Consider the following 24552-nt stretch of genomic DNA (forward strand, 5'->3'; position numbering starts at 1 on the left):
GCTTCAGTTTGTTCCAGTTTCTATTGTATTCAGACAGTGCTCGGTATTTTTAAATTAACAGCTCACAGAGTCCTCACCTGTAAAGCAAGAATAAGACAGCTTTTCTCATTGCCTGTAATTTCAACTCTTCCTGACTTAAAATTTTTTGTATTTAAGTCCTCGTGGTTTGTACTTTTTTTTTTTTTTTTTTTTTTTTGCGGTACGCGGGCCTCTCACTGTTGTGGCCACTCCCGTTGAGGAGCACAGGCTCCGGACACGCAGGCTCAGCAGCTGTGGCTCACGGGCCCAGCCGCTCGGCGGCATGTGGGATCTCCCGGACCGGGGCGCGAACCCGCGTCACCTGCATCGGCAGGCGGACTCTCAACCACTGCGCCACCAGGGAAGCCCGGTTTGTACTTTTAATTTAAAATATCCGTCTAAAGAATTACTGCTTTAAACAGCAATTTACAGTTTATTTTAAAAACTTCCTGTCTTTTTATATCTGAGGAGATTTGCTATTGCTGTTTTCATTCACATTATAATGTGTGAAAATAAGATAGTCCCTTTAGAGTTTCTAATATAGAAAATAAACAGACTTCCTCATTATGCCTACTATTTAATGTATTACAAACAAGGAGAGAGCTTGGGAACATATTTTGACCAGAAAAGGAATTGCAATATACTTTTCATGTTTTTCAGCAGTGGTTACAAATTGTACATGAGCCTCCCTCAACTCCAGGACAAGGGCAAAAGTATGAGTGGAAAGTTGAAAAGCAATTTTGTGTACCTTTATCCTGGAGGGAAGACCTGTAAGAGAGAAGATTGGGACCAAAAAGTAGAATAGGCTTGAAAATTGGCCCCAAGTTTGCCCTTAAAAATCAGCAGTACATCTCCAAGGTAGGTGTAGTAGTTCAACAACTACTTTCCACTTTTTCTCACATTCAACCAGGTTCTACATGGAAACATTACTTTCTAAAACCTAATGGAGGTAAGTAATGGACAATTTTTTCATTTTCTACAGTGCTTTGATAGCATCGGATTTATTAAACTTTATTAAATTTGACAAAACTCTTTGTGGGACCTCAACTCAGACATGGCGTGGAGTTGCTGCCACCAGCACTGCTGTCCAGACAACCCAAGTCCTTGTTCGGTTTGTGAGTTTTGAACTCTGTCCTGTAAAAAGTGGACACTAATAGAACACATAAAGCTCTAGAGAAAGGTTAAGAATGTATCATTTGTGTAAAGGTTTTCTTGCTCTTTTGTTAAAAGTGGTACCATTTCTAGGTACCAAATTACATCATTCCCTCTGGTTGGAGGGAATGATGTAAACAAAGTTGTAATGTTGGAAGAGTATATACTGTATTTGGGGAAAAATTGGTTTCACTCAATTTGAGGAATAAAAGGAAAGTAGGGGCTTCACTGGTGGTGCAGTGGTTGAGAGTCTGCCTGCCAATGCAGGGGACACGGGTTCGTGCCCTGGTCTGAGAAGATCCCACATGCCGCGGAGCGGCTGAGCCCATGAGCCAGGGCCGCTGAGCCTGCGCGTCCAGAGCCTGTGCTCCACAATGGGAGAGGCCACAACGGTGAGAGGCCCGTGTACCGCAAAAAAAAAAAAAAAAAAAAAAGTAATGTGGAACTGTGGTCTGTGGTGAAACTACAGAAGATAATGAGGGCTATATTAAAGCACCTGGGAGGTATTGAGTAGGCAGTGGGAACTCATTGGAAAATTCTGAATAGGAGTAATATGAGAGTTGTCTTTTAGGAAGAATAATGTGGTAGCAAGATTAAGAAAGAGATTAAAATTAAGAAAGGTTGGCGAAGACTCAGGAATCAGGGACTGAGCTAAAGAGGTAACAAACTTCAACTGACTGTGGGAGAAGATTTATAGCTTAAATTTGAACTGCTGAGTATACCTGCAAGAACAATTAAGGGCAAATTCTTTCCTATGTTGAGTACTCCCTACTCCAGATTGTCTGACTTGGGCCAGCCAAGGTTAAAAGTTCATCCAGGAACACATCCTTAGGTCAACAAGTACTGAAAATGCCAGGTCTCTCCTCCCTACGGTATTTATCTAATTATGAAAAGTTAGCAACTACAGCTATATGCGGATAGACATACAGTTGGATATATGACCTGAAAGTCAGGAAAAAGGTCTGGGCTATAGAGAGGAAGTTAAGAATCCTCAACACATATAACAGAATCTGTGGAAAAGGATAAAAATACCCCCATAGACAATGTAAATTAAGACTATGAAGAAATTACTACAATGAAATTTTAATAAACTATTTCATCACCTGACTATCTCCAAGATTGTAAAATCATTTCATTTACACATCATCTGAGTGCTTTGAACACAACCGAAACATACCAAAGAATACTCAAAATTCATTTTATAATTAGAAAGCACAGTAAGGAAAATTAATTGGGATCAATATTTCCAAAGTGTATTCAGCAATGAAGTGTATGTACTTGTGACTCTTAAGAACAGCAGAAAGCCAAGCAATATCAAGAGGATGTGCAGTTAAAAAGAATTTTAAAGAACATAAAATTGCTAGGGACTAGAAGCAAGTAAAAGAGTCTATGTATGTAATATAAGTGACCCAAAAGGTACCAGAAATTAAGGGAAATCAAAAGGATTAGGATTCCAGGAAGCTGACAGGTTGGGTCAAGATGCAAGCTAACAGAGAGCCATGATGTGAACGTGATGTGAGGCCAAAGCACGTGTTTGCTGACAGATCCCAGATGGTGAAGGCCCTAGTTTCAGGAGCTGGCCATTCTAAGGCAACAATGACATTAAGTGAGTAACTACACTAAGCTGGAAAGAGAACGATTGCTCACCTTCATTGAATGCTGATCACAAGCCAGGCACAGGTCCAAGCATTTCACGTGTAGGTTCTCATTTAAACCGACAACAATACTATGAGGTAAATGTTAATAATATTATCATTCCCGTTTTACATTCAGGTCAGAAAACTGAAGCTCAGTTGCCCCAGGTTACACAGTAAGAGTGAAACAAAGGCCAGAAACCAATTTCAGCTAGTATACCTAGCATACTACTGTTATCATTCAATATTGTAGGGGGAAATTCGTGCTTCAATGGAAAATGATGCATTTTTTTAGACAAGCAAACCCATCCAATTCTGACCTTTCTTATGCCTCAGTTTTAGTGTCAGGAAAACCTGAGATAATTCAGGTAAAGTGCCAGAACGTTACTTCATTTAAACAAATATTTATTGAGTATACATGCCAGGCACTATTCTAGGTCCTGAAAACAGTAGTAAATAAAACAGATCAAAACAAAACAAAACCTGCACTCATGAAGCTTAATTATAATGAATGTGTAGCCCATAGGAGTGTTATGTATCAATATTATCCCTGTTACAAAGCATTATCCCAACACAAGCTCTGTGGTCCTAAATTGTTTCTATAAGTTTTACTGTAATAAAACTATAAATATTCTATAGATTTTATAGTAATAATAGGTAGGACGTCAATACACAATTCAAGATAACATTGGAAAGACACCAGAAACTGGGAAGGGGAAATAGAAATTTGAGGAAAGGTCTGCTGATAGAACTTTGAATGCATTACTATCCTCTTTTGCCCAAGAAAAGCCATGAAAGCGCGCCAGCACCTACCTGGAATCTTAAGCAGGTGTGCTTATAGCTTATTTGTTTAAACTACTTTCAAACGTTTGAGGCATGGCTTGAGAAAGAATAAGCATTAGTTTCCACCTTCCAAGATAAGGTATGCAAACACCAAAGAGATTCTGAATATATTTTATTAGTCCAAATTCCTCTACTGTCAACAGAGTCTAGGGGGGTTTTGTTAACTGGATGTTTGAACGCAGTTGGTTAAAAATAAAATAAAGACCTGATTAAGCCTGGTGCAGCCTAAAATAGCAAGGCCCTAGGATCTTCCGTTGCTAAGGCAACCAGCTCCGCGCCGGCCCAAAGGAGAGGGAACCTGAAACCTCAGTGACCCGGGAGGGTGCCCACCTTCCTTCTGTGTACACAGTTTGTGTGTTGGTTTTTTTGTTTACGGTTGGGAATAGGCAGGGAATACAACTGTCGATGGGGATGCTAGATTCGTGGCTTCTGTTCTCGGTAGAGGGCGCTATATATAAAAGCAGTTCGCCCACAAACACCAACACCCCGTTTCTCGCCTCGTCGCAGCACAGACGCCCGCAACTCTCTTCCGCAGCTGATTTAAGTTTGGCCAGAAAAGCCCCGCCCCCCCGGGGATGAGAACAGCCCCACCTGCCAATAGCTTCTCGCGATCCTTGAGACGGCGTGAGCTTTGCGTAACTTCCGGTCGTGACCCTTCAGCCTTTCGGCGATTGGTCCGTATCCACGGCCTGCTGCGTGACTTCCCGGCCGGTTCGTGGGGCGGCACGTGTGGAGCGGCGTGAAGACGCGGCTACGAGCTGGTCCTCAGTGGCGTTCGGGAGCTACCGTGTCACCTTCCGTCCGACTAGGAGAGAGCCGTCGCCCCTCTTTGGGGTGAGCGCCGCGCGGCTACAAGCATGGTGAGCAAGCCTCGCTTTCTCGGGGGTGGGGCGCTCTGGTTTGGCAGAGACCGGGTTCCTCTGGCGCCAGTGGCTACTGCGGCCTGGAACTGGGAGGGCTGGTCCGAAGGTGAAGACAGGCGGCTTGTGGCCCAGTGCCCCGGTTTGGGTTACCCTCACCACCCCGGGCATAGTTTGCAGTTTAGAGTGGGTCTCCCGCGGCCAAGCCTTCCTGGGGAGTAGAGAGAAGAGAATGGCCTACTCTTTACCATCCCACCATCCCGAGAGGCCTAAAAACCTGTGACATGGGAAACAGACGCGCCACCCAGTGCTTCATGGGGTCGAGCAGAGAGGGAGTTGCTAGTCTCTCCAGACATTGGAATGGCAGGTGTCTGCCCCATCTGTTTGCTCTGGGGTGAAGGAGGGTCTAAGGTTGGGCCCGAAGCAAGGCGGCTTACTCAACTGGAATGATGCTTTCTCAGTTCAGAAAATTAAGGTTGTGTAGTAAAATAAAAACGCAGAAGGATGATGAGTCTTATTAAACTTAAGCGGTTGTGTCATGGTTTTAATAGTTGATACAGGAACTGTCTTCCTCAGATTTTCCTGTGGCAGGCTCCTGTCATTCTGGTTCAGACTGTCAGGGATCTTCTCTGAGCACTCATTCTAAAGTAACTCTTGAGTTATTTGCACATCGCTGTGTTTTGTTTTTATTGTCTTTACCTGAAATCATGTTTTTGATGATTTGCTTGCGGAGAGCAGGAACTTTGACTTACCTATTGCTGTATTCCAGTGCCTACAACAAAGTCTGGCACATAGTAGGTGCCAACAAACGTTTGTTGAAGGAAGGTAGTATACATTGTATTGAACATAGTTGATGTTTCTTGCCTTGGAAGTGCAGGTTTTAAAAATCTGTTGATCATAACATAACTTATTGAAGATGCCTATGTGGACTATGATATTATTCACTGTTTCGTTGTTGTTGTTCTGATTTACTTTATTATTCTGATTCTGTTTCTTTGAAGCCTCACAGGAAGAAAAAGCCCTTTATAGAGAAGAAGAAAGCTGTGTCTTTTCATCTGGTCCACCGGAGCCAACGAGATCCTTTAGCAGCAGATGAGACTGCACCCCAGAGGGTTCTGTTGCCTACACAGAAAGTGGGTCCTGTTCTATAGCTAATAAGTTTGTAGGTAGATTGTTGATAGTTTTTAATAAATTATGTGAGCCAACTGCTATTTTCAGATAACTGTGATCTTCTGGAAAACAAAATCTCTGATTTAATTTTCAGTAAATAATATTCTTTTTTTTTTTGGCTACGTTGGGTCTTCATTGCTGCACGCAGGCTTTCTCTAGTTGCGGCCAGTGGGGGCTACTCCTCGTTGGAGCGCGCGGGCTTCTCATTGTGGTGGCCTCTTTTGTTGCAGAGCACGGGCTCTAGACACGCGGGCCTCAGTAGTTATGGCGCACGGGCTTAGTTGCTCCACAGCATGTGGGATCTTCCCTGGACCAGGGCTCGAACCCGTGTCCCCTGCGTTGGCAGGTGGATTCCCAACCACCGCGCCACCAGAGAAACCCAATATGTTCATTTTTATATTGTGCATCTTTATTTTGTTGGATAATTTATCTTTATTGGAGATGTTTAAATGAGCAGTCTTGTAGAGTAGTGGAAAATATTTACTAAACCATCAGCAACAAGGCTGCATGGTGTTATTTAGGGCACAACAGTATGCTTAGTCTCTGCTTTCCATAAGATCTTGGCGTTTCGTAACCACAGACTGCCTTTTGCCTCCTGGTCATCTCATGAAATATAAAACTCATGAATTAGCTTTAGAAAATACCAGGGAGCCTTTAAGAAGTTGATTTGGTAATTGTCAGTCAGAGTATACTTGTTAAGTGTGGGTAATGTGAAAGGAAGTGTTGGGGAACACTGGCATATGTAGCTTTTTAGTAAAGCCAGTGGGTATTGTGCATTGAGAAGTTTCTTTGCATATAAATACAAGAAATTGTAGTTACCTTTCAGTGCCCCCTAGTCTTCTAATTCTCCACATACATGATAAAACAAAGTGTGTGTGTGTGTGTGTGTGTGTTTCTTGGCTTAAATTGTTGCCCAGAAATGTCTAGTGGAAGGAGGAATTTTTTTATTCCATTTTAATTTTATGTGGCATTTTGTGTTTCCCGAGTTTGTCAAGAATTCTTTGTCTCATTCATATCAGCCAAAATGTTCATGGGCCATTTGTCCCCTGTTCTGAAAGCTGTGCTCATTGGAAGGTTCCTGAGCCTTATCCTTGGAACAGGTACTAATTCCGTTTTGTTTATTATCCTAGATAAAAGATGAAGAAAGGCGAGCAGAACAGAGGAAGTATGGAGTGTTCTTTGATGATGATTATGACTACCTGCAGCACCTGAAGGAACCATCTGGGCCCTCAGAGCTCATTCCCACAAATACCTTTGGTGTACCTTACAGGGAAGATGAGAAAGAAGAACCTTTAGCAACTTCAGTAAGACTTTTTAGCAATTCAAATGTGAGAGAGAGTGTGTGAGGAGCCATGAGTGAAGAACCACCATTTTTTAAATCACGATAACTGTTTGGGGCAAGAAACGGTGTCAGTCTGAAGAGCACAAAGATAAGCCATGCCTTCGCTTAAAATTGTATATGTGTATGCACATACATACCATCAGGAGGGAGCAGGTCTCCTGTTCTCGGGTTGTTGAAAGTAACGGTTTTTGACAAGGTTGGAACTTTTGATTAATAATTATGGTCATGCTAGGTAGCACTTTTCAGTAGAAGAAAAAGCTGCTGATGTTCTGTATGTTAACAGCTTAACTGTTTCAGCATCGTAAACTGCTCTAAGATAGACTTAACTTTTGTGGAACTTTTGCAGAATGTTCAGATCTTTAACGCTTGTAGAAGCTGCAGGCTAACCGTAAGAGAATGGAGGCAATAGATTGTAACGAAGTTTCTGTTGCTCTTCTCAACAAAAATGCAGTCAACTTTAATACTTTATCTTTTAAGTACATATGAGAGAACATGTTTATATGAAATTAGTGCTCCTAATTTAAGTTCTGTTTTCTTCTCCCTGCTTATGTTAAGGATGCCCATGTTGCATGCCTTTGTTATCTCATTTTTAATTTAGTATTAGTATAGAGTAAATTTCCCTGTGAAACTTTTATATCACTTGGCACTTAAAAAAAAAGAAGATACTAATGTACTGTGTTTATTGACAAAAAGAAGAGACACAGAGGGCACCAGTTTCCCTTGCTTCTCATTCTCCAGTCCTATCATGGTCTAGACATTCTTTTCCTTAGGGAAGATGTGATCATAACCCCTCCAGTCCATACTTGTTGCTTAAAGAGAGTCAGAAGGGTTAGGTTTCAGGGTATCATACCAAAAAAGAGGTAATAACTGCACCTGTTCATTCACTCACTAGGTCATAGCTCTCTTGTGAGGCCTCACACCCCACTGCCACATCTTTAACAGAAGCTACTTCTCTATACCTTCTTCCCCAAGGCTGTTGTATCAGTAATAGGATATATATCTTATTGACTCATTTCCTTCTACCACCAACTGAGGGAGGGGAGGTGGTCCAGTAGTGACTTAACATCTTTATCTTATGTAGTAAGAAAAGTTTTAATAAAGTCCTAACGTTCTTCTGGCTGAATTGTGTTGGCCAGTAAAAGATTAGTTTTTAATTCTTAATTCATTTTGGGTAAAAGTAACCACTATCGAATTGGCTTTTCTAACAGAGTAAGACTCTTTCTTTTTCTTTTTGCCATGCCACGTGCAGCATGGCATATGGGATCTTAGTTCCCCGACCAGGAATCGAACCCATGCCCCCTGCAGTGGAAGTGCAGAGTCCTAACCATTGGATCACCAGGGAATTCCCCAGAATAAGACTCTTTACTGGACACATCAGTGATGTTTATAAGGACGAGTGAATTATGTTTGAAAACAAGTGCCATTGGTTTTCTGTAGCATGATGCAAAAATATGGGTAAGTCCCATGTGTTTCTTCAACTTTAAAGTAATTTGTAAGAAACCACCAAAATTGAGTAAACCAGCAATATTGAATATGCCCTAAAAACAAAAGCAGTGCAGAAAGACAGTGGAGAAATTAGTAATGCTTGATTAGCCCCTAATTTTCACTTGAAGGAAAGCAGGTGCTGCCACAGTGGAAGGCAGTTGGGCAAACCTCCTGTAGTTCGGAACCACTGCAATCACTAAAACAAATTACAGTTCCCTTTTTTAAAAAATGTAATCACTATCTACACTTTAATTATGTATATGATTCTTTGACTGTTTTTCATGATTTGAAAAATATTTCCAAAGGTAATTCATTAAGCGCAAGCTGATCCTCCCTTTTTTTTTAAACCCTGGTTTCCAAGGATAGATAATCACAAAGAGCATCTTAAATATATTTTACCACAATTTTAAAAAAATTAATATAATATGCACCAAAAATCATTAAATTATGCACTTTAAGTGGCTGGATTGTGTAGTATGTGAACTATATCTCAGTAAAGCTTTTTTTAAATAGGATTCTACAGCAGAAAGCCAGATCTTTCTTTGTCCATGTTTATGCCACCGAAAAACTCTGGAAGCCATAACAGCTTACTAGGTACACACTGATGCTCCTCAGAGGCTTCCATTTCAGCAGGCTCTGTCTGTGAGCCAGTGAGAATGTGTGCCTCAGCTTCCTGCCTGCTGCTAGACTGAGGACGGTATGGTGGGCAGGTCCACAGACAGAGAACACCTGGTGGTGACGCTCACATTATTAACTAAGTGGTTGTAGGGATGAAACGAAAGCATAAGGACCGGTCAGAAAGTATGTGCCAGTACATGTTGAAGTAGATTGGATGGTTTGCAGAATGAGGGGAGTTCACATGAAGGAAGGTTCCAGAACAGTAATCAAGAAGGGCTTCATGGTGAAGGAGGGAACTGAGCTGGTCCCTAAAAGGGTGGCTTTGGGAATTCCCTGGCGGTCCAGTGGTTAAGACTAGGGCTTTCACTGCCATGGACCCAAGTTTGATCCCGGGTGGGGGAACTAAGATCCCACAAGCTGTTTGGTGCAGCCAAAAGAAAAAAAGAAAAAAAATGGGTGGGTTCTAAAGAGAGAAGAAGGACCGTTCCAGTCAGAAAGAAGGGACATGAGGTAGTATTGTGGGTCATCATGTCCAGCACATGTGTGCTCCGTAAGTTACTTTGAATTATTCCATGATGTGAGGAACTGGACTTGATTTACATGGAGGTTGCATTATTGAGTAACAGGATACATAGAGTAGACCTTGAGTTTATAGTGCCTTGAAAATCAGGAGTGAAAAAACCTGTTAAAAGTTCGGGACGGTCATATTATAAAATTTTAAGGAGTCTTAACCTGGCAGTAATATGAAGATTGGACTAGATGTAGACTAAGCAGCAGCTGTAGTCATCTGTGTCCTGGTTAACCATGAGTAAGATGGTGCCCAGAAGACAGGTGTGAAGTAACTGTATACAAGAGAGTTCAAAGGGATGAGTGGTTAGAAATGATTTACGACCACCCTAGGATTTAAGCAGCCAGTTTGGAGAAAAGCTGTGCCAGTACTAGAGATTAGGACGTTATCTCTGGTTTAAACAGGAAAAGATTAATTTTGTTTTGAAATTTGAGGAGAGTGGAGTTACGAGACCTGGATTTGAATCTCAAAACCCCACTTAACTAGTCTCAGGCAGGCATGCCACTTAACCTTTCTTAGCTTGTGTTTCACTGAAGCATGCTGATAATTCACGGGGTTGTAAGGATGAAGCGGGATAAAATACTGGAGAAAGCTTTGTGAAGTATGGCAGGGAGGTTGCTTTTGAGATAATGATGGAATATACATGTTTAAAATATGTAACTGGAGCACAAGTGAGAGACAATGCAGAATGTAGTTGTATTAGTAGGATTGCTGTAACAAATTACCACAAATTACCACTGGGTGGCTTAAAACAACAGAAATTTATTCTGTCACAGTTCTGGAGGCCGGAAGTCTGAAAGTAAGCTTTCAACAGGGTTATTTCTTCTCGGGGCCTCACAGGCAGAATCTGTTCATGCCTGTCTCCTAGCTTCTGGTGGTTACCAGCAGTCCTTAGTTTTCCGTGGCTTGTAGGTGCAGCGCTATAGTCTGCCTCCATGCGTTCACATGCGTTCTCCCCGTGTGTCTTGTCTTCACATGGCTTCGTTATGAGGACACACCGGTCAGTGGATTAGGCCCCCCCATCGCCCAGTGTACCTCATCTTAACTGGTTACATCTGTAAGGAATCTGTTTCCAAATGACGTCATGTTCTGTACTCCTGGGTGGACATGAATTTTGGGGGGCATTTCAACTCTTCGTAGTTCAAAAGTATTTCTAAATAAACCTAACCATTGTGTAACTTCTTTTTCAAGACCACTGGAATTAAATTGCCTTCCTCAGTGTTTGCATCAGAGTTTGAAGAAGATGTTGGATTGTTAAATAAAGCAGCTCCTGTTTCAGGTGTGTATAATTTCTTTAACTTTTCAAGTGGATAGAGCTGTGTTTTACAAAAAGAAACGTATAGTAATGATATAGGGTTTTTCTGTCCCTGGTAAAGAGCTTAAAGAATTGAGATGTGTTTGAATTCAGATTAGAGATCAGTAAATTAGGAAGGGATGACTGTGATCTTCATCCTTTTCTTTTATTGCCATCAAATTCTTAGTCTTTAAAGTTCCTATTTGGAGAGGAAAGTGGGAAAATTATTTTAGGTGATCTAGTAGGGGAATTTTAGCCTAGCCTAACCTCTTACAAAGGAAACAATGATATTCAATAAGCCTTACATTCATATAGTGCAATCTTGAAAATACGTAATCTGTTAGCTTTCAGAGTTTCTCCCAAGTGTGTATTTTATAGAAGTCCATTTTACTGTCTGTTCCAGATACACCAAAAATTATAATGTTTGTTTTTTTTCAGTACCAATACTGTATTTTAGAACAAACACGGAAGTTCACAGAAGTGGTGTTTGATATTTCCTGCTAAATTACCTTAGTTATTGACTAACATTTGCCATGTGGCATTCATTCCTTAATTCATTCTACAGATTTCTGAATTGCCACTATGACCATGTTTGGGTTAAATCAGAATAAAAGCATAATCCCTGACCTCAAGGAATTTACCATCATTTGGGAAAGATAGACAGTAAATGGGAAATTACGATTATAGTGCAAATGAATAAATAGTGGTGAGGCACCAAACCCAGCCTGGGGAAGTTGGGCATGGTGTACTAGAGGACATGAGGCAAGGTTGATTTCTCAGGTAGGACTTAGGCGGGTGAATGAAGGAGAGTGGGGTGGGGAGGAGAGGATATTCCAGACAGAGGAAACTATGTGCAAAAACAAGAGAACACAGATACAGGAACCTGCACACCTTTTAGCATGCCTGGAATGAAGGGTAAAGATTAATATGAAATGAGGCTGTAGAGTCAGACAGTGGCCATTTTGTGAAGGGTGTTGGAAGCCATGTCAGTTTACAGGTTTGAACTTGAAAGTTTTTCTAGGACTCTGTAGTATTTTTATTAATACATATAGAAGCAAACAGCTGAAGAAACAGGTTGGGATTTTTAAAAATCTCATAGTCTGAAAAGACAAAGTTTCACAGGCTACAAATACTAAATTTATTTCTTCTAACAGGTGAATTTAAAGCCCAGTTTTCCTGTGGGTAAAAGCTTTGGATTTTGCTAAATAGACACAGCTTAACGTTGTAGATCTATAATGAAAGTTTTTACTAGTGGGTATTGAAACCAGAGGGATTTTTTTCTTTTTTAAATTTTCTTGGAGTTCTCTATCTCTGTGTCCATTCCTGAACTGAACTTTTTAAAGTTTTTAATCATTGTTTTATCCTCAATACATAGGCAGAATCTGGCATGTAATAGCCACTCAGATTATGTTAAGTGAAGGAATCATGCTTTCTTGGAAATTATTGCTCAATTTTTGTTTTCCTTCTAGGACCTCGGCTGGATTTTGATCCTGACATTGTCGCAGCTCTTGATGATGATTTTGATTTTGATAATCCGGATAATCTACTTGAAGATGATTTTATTCTTCGGGCCAATAAGCCAACAGAAAAGGAAGAGGGAATGGAGATACAGTATGTGTGGTTTGTTTTGAAGCAGGAATGACCTGACTGTTGCTTCTTCTGTAGGATAGTAACCATTAGGTGTTATAGCTGGAAGAGGCCTTCGAGGGCATTTAATCTGAGACTTCTGATTTTAGAGCAGAAAATGTGAGACTTGAGGTCTTTACAAACCATCGATAGATGGGGCTAAAGTCCAAGTTGCTTGATTGCTAGTTCATTACTTTTCCAGCCAAACCAGACGGGTCAAGCAGCACAGCTGTTCCTGCCTAAACAAGAATCCTGCCTCTGAAATACCCTCAAATTTTACTTGTGCAAAGTCATTTGGTTCTGTTGTTTTTCAAGTTGTTTTGACATTTAATTTATGGCTCTGACTTTAGGAAATCTGAGGCTGAAGATGACAGTGAGTGGGAAGATGTGGATGATGAGAAGGAAGGAGGTAGTGATGATGATAAATATGACCCTGCAGGCTCATCAGATGAGGATATGTCTTACCCTGGAAAACCTCTTGGGGCTGTAGAAAATAACTTGTTCTGGGAAGAAGAAACGAAAAGTCGCTTTACTGAGTATTCTTTGACGTCTTCGGTCATGAGGAGAAATGAACAGCTGACCCTACATGATGAGAGATTTGAGAAGGTAAACTCTCCAAATAAGGGGCCTTTTAATACTAGTTCCTAGTACATTTTATGACATTGGAACCCAAAGCTAGAACTTTCAGCGTTAGAAACATACTATGTCTTTTATTAAAAGAGTGCATAAAACCACCCCAGTTTTAATTCCGGAAAGAATGTGTATAAGTCAAAAGGTGACTGATCAAACCTCCTGACTTCCTCTTAGAATCTGATACTTCGATTCTGAACCTCTCTGATCCCAATCCCTAAGATTATGCTGTCTTCCTCAAGCATTGGCCTGAGCATAAACAAAATTCCATTGCTTTCCTTTTTTTTTTTTTTTTTTTGAGTGATTTTCTTACTGTTAATATCCCAGGGCCTAAAGTGGTATCTGGCATATGGCAGGGATTCAGACTGTTAAGTAAATGATGAGTAAATTCCTTCAAGGTGAATCTAAGGTAAAGGCTCTGACTTTGCTGCCTTTTCTCTAAGTACTCATTTCCCTCTTCTCTCCAAGCAACAGGCAAACTATTAGTAATAACCTCACTCTTCAGGAGTTGTATCACCCCCTGCTTATTCTTTTACAAAGCCCAGCGGAGTTAACAGCATTGGAATAATGCAGTAAGCATCATCTGAACCAGAATGAGATTCGTACGTAAACAGGAGGCTCTTTAGTTGCATGGTCTTTTAGCTTGCATAATCAGTGAATTTGAAAACATCTGTGAAATACTACGAGGTAAAGATTTCTGCCTAGCATTTTGTTCACCAAGCTGAACAGAATAACTGCCTTTCATTTTCATTTTTAAAATTGAAGTATAGTTGATGTACAATATTATGTAAGTCAGAGGTGTACAATATAGGGATTCACAATTTTTGAAGGTTATATTCCATTTATAGTTATTATAAACTATTGGCTATATTCCCTGTGCTTGCACAATATATCCTTATTTTATACCTAATAGTTTGTACCTCTTAATCCCCTGCCCCTATATTGCCCCTCCTCCCTTCCCTGTCCACTGGTAACCACTAGTTCGTTCTCTATATCTTTGAGTCTGTTTCTTTTTATTTACGTTCACTAGTTATATTTTTTAGATTCCACCTATAAGTGATATCATACTGTATCTGTCTTTCCCTGTCTAACTTATTTCACTTAGTATAATACCCTCCCAAGTCCATCCATGTTTTTGTAAATGGCAAAATTCCATTCTTTTTTATGGCTGAGTAGTATTCCATTGTGTGTGTGTGTGTGTACAGACACACACACCACATCTTTATCCATTCATCTGTTGATGGATACTCATATCTTGGCAATCATAAGTAATGCTTCTATGAACACTGGGGTGCACATATCTTTTCAAGTTCGTGTTTTTGTTTCAGATATATACTCTGGTGTGGAATTGCTGGGTCATATGGTAGTTCTATTCTTAGTTTTTTGAGGAGCTTCCGTACTGTTTTCCACAGTGGTTGCACCAATTTACATTCCTACCAACAATGTACAAGGTTCCCTTTTCTCCACATCCTCACCAACATTTGTTATTTGAATTCTTTTTGGTGATAGCCATTCTGTCAGGTGTGAGGTGATATCTCATTGTTTTGGTTTGGGTTACCCTGATGATTAGCGATGTTGAACATCTTATGCGCCTGTTGGCCATTTGCTTTTCCACTTTGGAAAAATGTCTCTTCAGGTTTTCTACCCATTTTTTAATTAGGTTGCTTGGTTTTTGTGTTTCTGATGTTGAGTTACATGAGCTGTTTATATATGTTGGATATTAATCCCTTACTGGTCACATCATTTGCAAAAGTTTTCTCCCATTCTGTAGGTTGTCTTTTTGATTTGTCAGTGGTCATTTTCATATTAAATGGCAGCCTATATTCAGACTAGATGTCAGTCTTAGAGGGCTGAGTAGAATGTCTTCCATACCGTACTGTTATGGTGCTAAATCCCTGCTAACACTTAAATGGTAGTTGTGATCCTCCTAGGGCTTACATATTGTACGGGAGTAAAAGTAATGTAAAAATACCATTTAAATGCTATAGTCTTAAAGAATACATTCATTTTTCATCTTATCCTTTTTCTTTATATTCAAGTTTTATGAGCAGTATGATGATGATGAAATTGGAGCTCTGGATAATGCTGAATTGGAAGGTTCCATTCAAGTAGACAGCAATCGCTTAGAGGATGTTTTGAATGACTACTATAAAGAGAAGGCGGAGAAGTACGGTGACTTTTCCTTGATTACTTCCTTTTTTTCGTTTCAAATAAAGTCTGTAATCGCACAGCTGAATCTAGAACATCACCCAGTCAAGATCCATGTTTAGAAAATTATGTTTTCCTTAACCTTTGGCTCCCATTTTGCTATTAAGAGTTCTGAAGCTGAATATAACAGTGGGTGGAAACATACTGAGAACCACTTTCTCTATAGCTTTGACCTGAGAGTCATGATGGAATAGCTGAGGGTTAGAGTACAAGGTCATGTTCCACCTGGAGAAGGAGATGGTGCTTCTAGCCTCTTTGGCTGAAGAATTATTCTGACTTCTAAGTATATACACTCTTCATCTTCCTGAAAAAGGTGTTCTGAGAAGTAGATCAGTTTGTCTCTGCAGCCTGATTAGCATAACTTCCTATCCAAATATTTGGTAAATCATCATCCACATCAAGGTGATTTCTCTGAGAGAAACTAATGAAGTGTTTACATCTGCTAGAAAGGTCTGATGTTCCCTGATCACTATCATATGTACATCCCAGAGCAGGACAAGGGCTATATTCTTTGAGTTATTTGAATACTTTGAAGAGGCAGATGGGCTGATGCTTTTCAAGGCTTTAAAAAAGATCATGTTATATAGGAAAGATGCCATCTTGTTTAATGTGTTAAAACCTTGCAAAGACACAGATAGAATTTTCCTTCCTATCAGCAGAATGTATGTCCAAAACCTGCTGTAGAGGAGAGGCAAGCCTGAGTAGAGCTGATTTTGACAGGAAGTGACAGATGGGGCAAATGAGTTTGTGGATTTTAAAAAATGTTATAGTTCCCTAAGCTCTTCAAGTGCAGTTTTAGTAACGTAACAGTGTAATAATGGGTGGTATTTTTTTCCCCTCCTCTATCTTCATTTTTGAAAACTCAACCAAAAGTTGTGTAAAACTGAATACTCTTGAACCCTTCGAGGATCAGGACCTGCCAGTGAATGAGCTCAGTGGGTCTGAGGAGGAAGAGATTGTTACTGTAGTTCTTGAAGAAGCCAAAGAGAAGTGGGATTGTGAATCTATTTGTAGTAAGTATCTTAGTGTCCATTTTACTGCTAAAAGTATCATAGTAATTTTAAAGTATTGGGTACATCAACTTCTTTGGAAAAGTACATATTTGTGAAAATGATTTTGAAAAATAATATTTCAGTAATTGAGTTGTAATTGAAACATTTAAAAACATAAGAGAGACTCCATTGTTATTTTGAACTATGAAAACACTAAAGTCAGGAATATAGGAGGAACTCAGTAATGTTTGGCTGAACTGAAAGTATACTTATTGATACATGATTTTTGTGTGTGTGTGTTTTTTTAAGGTACATACTCAAATTTATATAACCATCCACAACTTATCAAGTATCAACCAAAGGTAAGTAAGTCCTAGTGTCCTGAGCTATTCGAAATATGCAGTGCAGGAAATGGAGTGTACAAATTATTTTCTCACAGTAGCCCCTTTGTGGCTTGCAACACCATTATAAAAAGCAACAAAAATGTGCCATTAGTGAGCTGTTTTTTAATAGGAGTGGAAAAAAACACAATGCCATTTGATCTTTCTTCCAGCCCAAAGAAATCCGACTATCTTCTAAAACAGGAATACCTCTCAATGTCTTACCTAAGAAAGGACTCACAGCAAAGCAAGTTGAACAAATGCAGATGATTAATGACAGTGATCTGCCTAAGGTGTCAACCCAACCACGTTCTAAAAATGAAAGCAAAGAAGATAAAAGAGCAAGAAAGCAAGCTATAAAAGAAGAGCGCAAGGTAAAGTATTTTTTCAGATGTGAGATTTAGAAAGCTGGGGTGGGGGTGGTCATGGGAATTTTCTTCTGTAAAGTCAGTCTGCATCAGTGTGAAGATCTGAATAACAGCATATTCTTGCACAGGAACGGAGAGTGGAGAAGAAAGCTAACAAATTAGCCTTCAAACTGGAGAAAAGAAGGCAGGAAAGAGAGCTGCTGAACTTGAAGAAGAATGTTGAAGGTCTAAAACTATGACAGTGGAACATTTCAGATAAGGTGCATTCCCCATTACGGGCTCTTTGTTATGTACAATAATGAACGAGGATCGTCAAAGAGATAAAACTGTTTGCTCTGCAATTTTTACTGGCAGGTATTCAAAAGAAAACAGTACAATATTTGTGTTTATACCAGTAAGTTTTCTCTGCCAGCTGTCTTGTAAATATTGTAATATTTTTAAATTTAATATTATAGGCTTAAATTTGCTTAAATAAATGACTTCATGAACATGAAATGTTTGGATAAATTAAAGGAAAATGTCTTCATAACTTAAATGGAATTGATTTGTTCTTCATTTGTTTGTGTGGTTGTTCCAGTTGCCTTTTGCAGATGTTCTCAAATATTTCTTTGAAATCTCTCCACTCCTTTTCAGTACTTAAGTGGTTTGATTTCCTGTATGTAGAAAAGTAACCCAGTTAAGAACTCATTTGAAATGGAGTGGCAAGAAGAGCTTCCCTGAGAAGGTTCCACTGGTAGGAATCTAAGTTTCCCCTTGCTGTATGCAAAGGGTTATTTCAAAAGGATGGTAAAACAATATTGAGGTTATTGGGACTCAGTTACTGGCTGACTTGTTTTTGGAATTTAGGAAGAGTGAAGACAGGAAACAGAATAGAAGAAACAATCAAGAAAACTTCCTTGGCTTCAGTGAGTACCTGGCTCAACATCAGAAATATTGACTTCAGTTTAAACTAGAAAGCTTGTCTTTTCAACGTTATTTAATGCTTGGAACCATTCATACTTGATTAAAATACATAGTTGAAAACTTTCCCTGTTTTTTGATGAGATTTTTTAACTTCTCAACTTTTTCAAGGTTCGAGCAATGACACATCACAATTGTTAATTATTTGGTAAACTGTGACTTTCTTGGAACAGACAAGTTGTTAGTGACCCATGTTCATGTGTCCATGGCTAATATGTTGTTATCTGGACTGTTCTGAAAAAAAATCTGTGGACACTGTTGGTCTGAGTTGGGTGCAGAATGGCTGAGGCAGAACCATTCTTAGCAGGTGAGCTGCATTTGATATCTAAGTTATTAGAAAGTGTCTTCGTCTATAATTTGATTATGGCTTTTCCTCAGCTGGGAGGTGTTATCTTGTTCTATACGTTATCAGTTCTAAATCTAATCATTGTAGAATTTTTAAAAGAGTTGTGAAAAACAATAGCATTAGGTACTCTACCAACACTGATAGAAAAAACTTGGCTGAAGAGCTTGTCATTACAGAAGTAGAATACTGGAGAGTGTGTATTTAAATGCCAACCTGCAGAAGCAAAGGGCCAGTTGATGGTTTATGTTAGTATCAGGAATGTACTAAATCCTAAAGAGATTGACCATTTATTTTGGTAGCCATCTCATTTGAAGGTTCTTAGAACTAGCAAGACTCTAGAATGTTACTTTGACTTGGTGCTCTTCAGATTCCATCTTCGGAGCTTTTAATTTCACCACACCTGACCCAAATGGTTTAAATTAACACATTGTATGTTTTGCAATTAAGAGAATGTGCCTCTAAGCCACTAGTCTTGGTGAAGCATATTGTGATTTAGACTGATTATCCTCCAAATTTAAAGATCTTGATTTTATTCTGGAAAAAAGTTCTTACATGATATTTTGTATTATTTCATAACATTTTGGAATATTTACGATGTCAGTTATATAAACAGTGGTTGGGAACTTAACATAAGCTCCATGTTAAATGTTAGGTGACCAAAGCAATAAGGGGGTTTTGCCTTCAAGGACTGCATTGTCTGAGGAGGCAGGGTGTGTGCAGCAAAATATAACTAATGCCAAGTCACTGTGATAAGTACCACTTGAAATGAGGATCTTGGTACTTGCTGTTCCCCCTGAAGTGCTCTGGCTGTAAATAAATCATCCTTAAGGATGGTGCTCAATTGTCACCTCCCCTATAAACTTTTCCCTGACCGTGTATTTAAAAATACCACAAACATCCCTCCTCTGCATTCCTTATGCTCCTTGCCTGCTTTATATTCTCCTTAACATCTACTGGCATCTGATTTTATCTTCTTTTTCAGTCTCATCTCACTAGAACAAACTGAGGGCAGGGTATTTTTGTTTACTACTTTATCCCCAGGGTCTAGAACAGAGCCTGACACTTGGTAAATGGTCACTAAGAGATATAAAAATGAATGGATAGTTGGGATAGACAATTCAGAAAAGAATTGCTTAAGCTAGAGGAGAAAAGAATTGCTTAAACTTGGAACAAAAAGACGTAGCCTCAGTGTTAGCCAGAAGGAAGACCTCAGGCATCCCAGACAGTTGGCAAAATCGTGAAGAATTTGCCTGCTGTATCTTAAGGACCTATTTTGTTTAAGCACTGTCTGTGATTGGTATAAAGTCACTTTTTCAGATACTTTGGAACTTATTTTACAAGTCAAACTAAGTATCAAAAGTTCTTACTATTTGTGATTATTACCAGTGATGTATCCACATCTCCGTTGTGATGTCATCAAATCACCTCAGGTGAAGGACAGAACTTTAGCTATCTTGTAACTTTACTGTTAGATTATCAGTACCTTTATGTTGCTTCTGTGTGCTGACATTAGTATGTTTTATCCAGCTTGTTTGTTCCAGTTAAAGGTCAGAAGAAGGTAAAACTTCTAATGGCCTTATGGAGAATGTATAATAAAACAAACATACCCGCTATTCAAGTTAAGAAGTAGAACAAGTTATTCAAGTTAAGAAATAGAACACAGAAGCCACCTATAGGTGGCTTGAATAAATCCTCAATTTATTCAGTTTTTTCTTTCCTTGGGTAACTTTTATGAATTATCTGGACTTTTATATTAATCATCACCTGCATGGCATCCCTATAACCACAGTATCTTGTTTTGAGCAACTGAGAAGCACAAATCTAGCTCAATGAGGGAAGTAATTGCTACTGTTTGATCAAGGCATCCTTGAGAAGATGAGCTGAATAGTTTCTGAGTCTGACTTCAGCTCTTAGAGTTTACAAGAGCCCCATGTGTGGTGATGTCAGTGAGCCAGGTGATGAGTGAGTCCTGGGAACACAAGTGACCATAGTTGAAGCATCCTGAATCTCCTGCCAAACTAGGCTTAGCAATTGTATGCTCATTTTATATTTTATGCTTCCATACTTATGACTTCTCTCTGTCTCTGAAGAGATGAGTGCAGAACTTTCCTGTGGAGTGAAATGAGTATCCTCAGCTTATCTAGACATGTGAGTATGAAGGGTGAGAAGGCACTTCGCTGGGATTTCGTCAAGCAAGCCAAGTATAGAACAGAATGAGAGCCAGATATATATAGGACATGCTATCCTCAGATTACAAAGGCAGTGAATATCTAGGTTATGACAGCCTTCAGCATGTCTGTGTCTTTAGTCCCACTCCTCCAGTCTGAACTGGTTGCTTCTCTAGTTCTGGTGCCCAGCTGTTATCCTGGGAATCCCCTTCTCTCCCTCCTCTACTGAATGGCTATTTGCTGTATCTTTTACTCACCTTGTTGTGGAGTATATCCTCCAGTAATTCTTGAGACAGAGTACATGGGATGTAAACTTTTTGAAAGCTTGCACGTCTGGAAATGTGTTCTACCCCCATATTTGATTGATAGCTTGGCTGGGTATAAAACTGGGGGTTGTAAATAATTTTCCCTCAGAAGTTTAGAGAATTTTTCCCCATTTATTTCCATTTTTACTATTTGTAAATCTGAAGCCATTCTCACTCCTTATACTTTGTATGTTACTTTTTTTTCCTCTAAGTAGGATCTCTGTCTTCAGTGTTCTGAAATTTTACAATGATATTTATTGTTCTAGACATATTTTCATTTGTGTGGGTGTCCTCTCAAATAGGAGGCTCATGTCCTTTCACTTCTGGAAATAGTTTAAAATTATTTTTATTTTCTTCCTTGCATTTTCACCTTTTGTCTTCTGAACTCCTATTTGGAGTAGGATCTCCTGGACCTCCTAATTTGCTTATGTTTCTCTCCATTTCTATGCCATTTCACTCTACTTTCTGGGAGATTTCCCTAATTCTATCTGTTGAGTTTTTAATTTCTAAGAGCTTTAATTTTCCTTTAAATTTCTCTTTTGTTTACTTTGGGCTTACATGCTAGAGATTTTCCTCGGATCTTTGGAAATTCCTGTCTGTTTGTTCATGATTAAGATTGGAGGACGAGAACACTAGGAACTCTGGATGGGTAACATTGGTTGATTTTGAGCTTCTTTTTTGTAGGGTGGTCTGGGTGAGCTGTTTGGGAATCTTCCCAATGTCAGTATCTTTAGCTCTTTCTCCATGGAATGATTATATTCCCAGGGAAGCTTCCATTCTGCCTTGAGAGTAAGGGTCTGGCAGGCAGAATTCTGTGAGCCAAGTAGAGGAAGGTGGGTGTGGGATATTCTCTGCTTCCAGCATCACTGATCATGAGATTAATCACTAGATTATATACATATACACACACTTTTGTGTGTGTGTATGTATATATGTGTATACATATACAGTTAATCCTCATTAATCATGGAATCTCTATTTGCAAATTCACCTCCTCACTAAAATTTGTAACCCTAAATCAATATTCATGGTGCTTTCATGGCCATTCACAGATATGACACATACCCGTTAAAAAGTTGAGTCAACCAACACACATGTTCCCAGCTAAGGTAGAGCAAGGTGATGCTCTGCCTTCTTGTTTCAGCTGTCCTACTATAAACAAGTGTCCTTTTTATGGTCTGCTTCGTGCCATGCTTTTCATAATTTTGCACTTTTTCTTGGTGATTTCACTGTTTAAAAGGCTCCCAAGCATAGTGTTGAAGGGCTATCTAATGCTTCTAAGTGCAGGAAGGCTGTGATATGCCTTATGGAGAAAATATGTCTATTAGATAATCTTCATGCAAGCATGCATTATAGTGTGGTTGGCCGTGAATTCAATATTACTGAATCAACAATGTATATATTTAAATAAGGTATCTTTAAACAAATTCATAAAACAAGATTGTGTGTTGATATACAAATCCATTTGTATAGTGCATTATTTGAGAATAATGAATGAGTCAGTATTTGTTCATTTAGTGCTTGCAGGGATTTATGGAATGTAACTAGCACAAATAATGAGACTCAACCATGTATACGTGTATATACATCTGTATCTGCCTACCCATGCCTTCAGCTGTGCCTCATGTTGACTCATGCACAGACCTCCTCTCATCCTTTCTGGAGAGTAGACTTCTGCTAGAATTGGAGAAAGACAATCACCCAGGGGCTGTGGGATGAAGGGGGGCGTTCTAGGAATCTTCACTTCTTTTTAGAAAACTTTCTCCCTGATATTTTAGCAACCTCTTCTTCCTCCTCTTCACGTATCCTGTCCCTGTGTCAGAGGTATGTGCTGCTCCAGGGGTTTCTGTGAATTTGAAGGACTCTGCAGTGTAAATCTGGAAGGTTCTCAGTTTTTTCTACCATCAGCCTGGGAAGTGGATTTTGATGTAGTTTTATGTCCTCCAGGTTGGCTACCATGGTCCATCAGCTTTCCAGATTCCAGTTTTTTTATTCTTGTCCTCTTTCCTCCCTGTCCTGGTCCTCCATGTTTCTACATCTCTTTACTGTACTGTTTTGGGGGAAAGCAAAAATAAGATGGAATGTTCTCTTTGCCATCCTAACTCATTAGTCTCAGTTCCTTTTTTTATAAGTCATGTTCCTGAGATAGTAAGTTTCAGCTAGTATGCCACCCCCTTTGCCATAAGGCCCTGGAAGATGTCAATATTGCTAATATTTGCATGTCCTGGACTGCAAAGGACTTAAAAAGAGTTTCTTGACTCACTGACAGCTAAATGAGAAAATGTCTTCCTTTTTCGTTCTCTGTAATGCCTTTATAAGGAAATATGGATTGGTAGGTATCTCTACAAAGCATTCTTAACTTCCAGCTCAGAAAGAGAATGTCTAGTCTCAAGTAGAATTTCTTCCAATTTCATTACAGCCGTAATCCTCTCCAGGTTTCTTATAAAATTTTTGAACTGAGATCTTTGTAATGCTTATTTTTTCATTGTTAACATACTAAACAAAACTGTTGATCACTTCCAGATCACTTTCCTCATTTTAAAAATTGTCTTAAGATTATGAACCAATGTATAAAAACAATAGCCACTTTAATAGTCTACTGAGACTCCAATTAGAGTAAAGTTAGAAATAGCTAAGTTAATACACATTGTTTGAGAATCTTTTCTATCAAAAGGGTTTTTTTAATGTCATTCTTTTATTTTTTAACAGCAATGCATAATCTTTATAGAAAAATGGAAAATTTAGGAAACTAAAGAAATAGTCACCTTTTTTCTTACTACTCAGAGGTAATTACTATATATTAAATGTGTAGTGTGTGTACCATATATATGTATATATAACCTTCCAGTCTTTATTTGTAAATAAAATTTTCCATGTTATTCTCCCACAAATCATTTTTAATTACTACATTCTCATTCACTCATTGGCAACCTACTTCATAAAGGCCAGAAGGTATAATTTTTGGCTTTGCAGGTCATAAGGTCTCTGTTAAAACTACTCAACTCTGCTGTTGTAGCACGAAAACGACAGTAGATATTTTATAAACAAACAAATGGGCCTGGCGGTGTACCATTACAACTTTATTTACAAGATCATGCAGCCTCTGATTGGGCCCACTGGCCACAATTTGCCAACCCCTAGATATGTAAACTTTTAATTTTGACATAATTCATGAAAAGTTGCAAAACATTACAGAGAGATTCCTGCACTCTTTATCCAGTTTCCCCCAAGTTACATCTTCACTACAGTACAGTGTAAATACCAGAAAGTTTGCATTGATATAAGGAGTGTTTATAGTTCCATACCATGTTATTACAGGCATAACCACCACCGCAGTAAAGATACAGAGCTGTCCCGTCACCCAGAGGTCTTCCTCATTCCACCTCTGTATAGTCACAGCCACTTCCCTCCCTGACCATCCCTACCTCTTAGCAGTCACTAATCTCTTTTCCCCCTCAAACTTGTCATTTTGAGACTATTTTACAAATGGAATCATACACTGTGACTTTTTGAGATTAACTTTTTTCACTCAGCAATGAGACTGAGTCAGTTTGTGGCATGTATTGGTAGTGTTCCTTTCTATTG

The 24552-nt window shown here is 39.2% G+C and overlaps 2 protein-coding genes across 2 annotated transcripts in view; both read left to right on the forward strand.

The window, feature by feature from the left end:
• The first annotated feature begins 4024 nt into the window (after positions 1-4024).
• LTV1 (LTV1 ribosome biogenesis factor) lies at positions 4025-23530 on the forward strand. Its single transcript, XM_079939552.1, has 11 exons — positions 4025-4507; positions 5509-5640; positions 6808-6981; positions 10882-10969; positions 12454-12595; positions 12961-13216; positions 15280-15407; positions 16322-16461; positions 16750-16802; positions 16994-17194; positions 17317-23530. The coding sequence occupies exons 1-11, from the start codon at positions 4505-4507 to the stop codon at positions 17425-17427; spliced, it is 1428 nt and encodes a 475-aa protein (XP_079795678.1). The 5' UTR covers positions 4025-4504; the 3' UTR covers positions 17428-23530.
• Positions 17487-24552, forward strand: part of ZC2HC1B (zinc finger C2HC-type containing 1B) — a gene marked incomplete at its 5' end in the record, with an annotated part of 35944 nt that continues 28878 nt past the window's right edge. The window contains 1 exon segment of the mRNA XM_079939620.1: positions 17487-17582. Within this exon segment, the coding sequence (XP_079795746.1) occupies positions 17487-17582 (96 nt within the window).

Source organism: Stenella coeruleoalba (assembly GCF_951394435.1).
Source record: "Stenella coeruleoalba genome assembly, chromosome: 12".
Taxonomy (NCBI): domain Eukaryota; kingdom Metazoa; phylum Chordata; class Mammalia; order Artiodactyla; family Delphinidae; genus Stenella; species Stenella coeruleoalba.

Coding starts and splice junctions, on each gene's coding strand:
- LTV1 (XM_079939552.1), top strand. Junction 12,596..12,960: donor GAAGAGGGAATGGAGATACA/GTATGTGTGGTT, acceptor CTCTGACTTTAG/GAAATCTGAGGCTGAAGATG. Junction 17,195..17,316: donor CTATAAAAGAAGAGCGCAAG/GTAAAGTATTTT, acceptor ATTCTTGCACAG/GAACGGAGAGTGGAGAAGAA.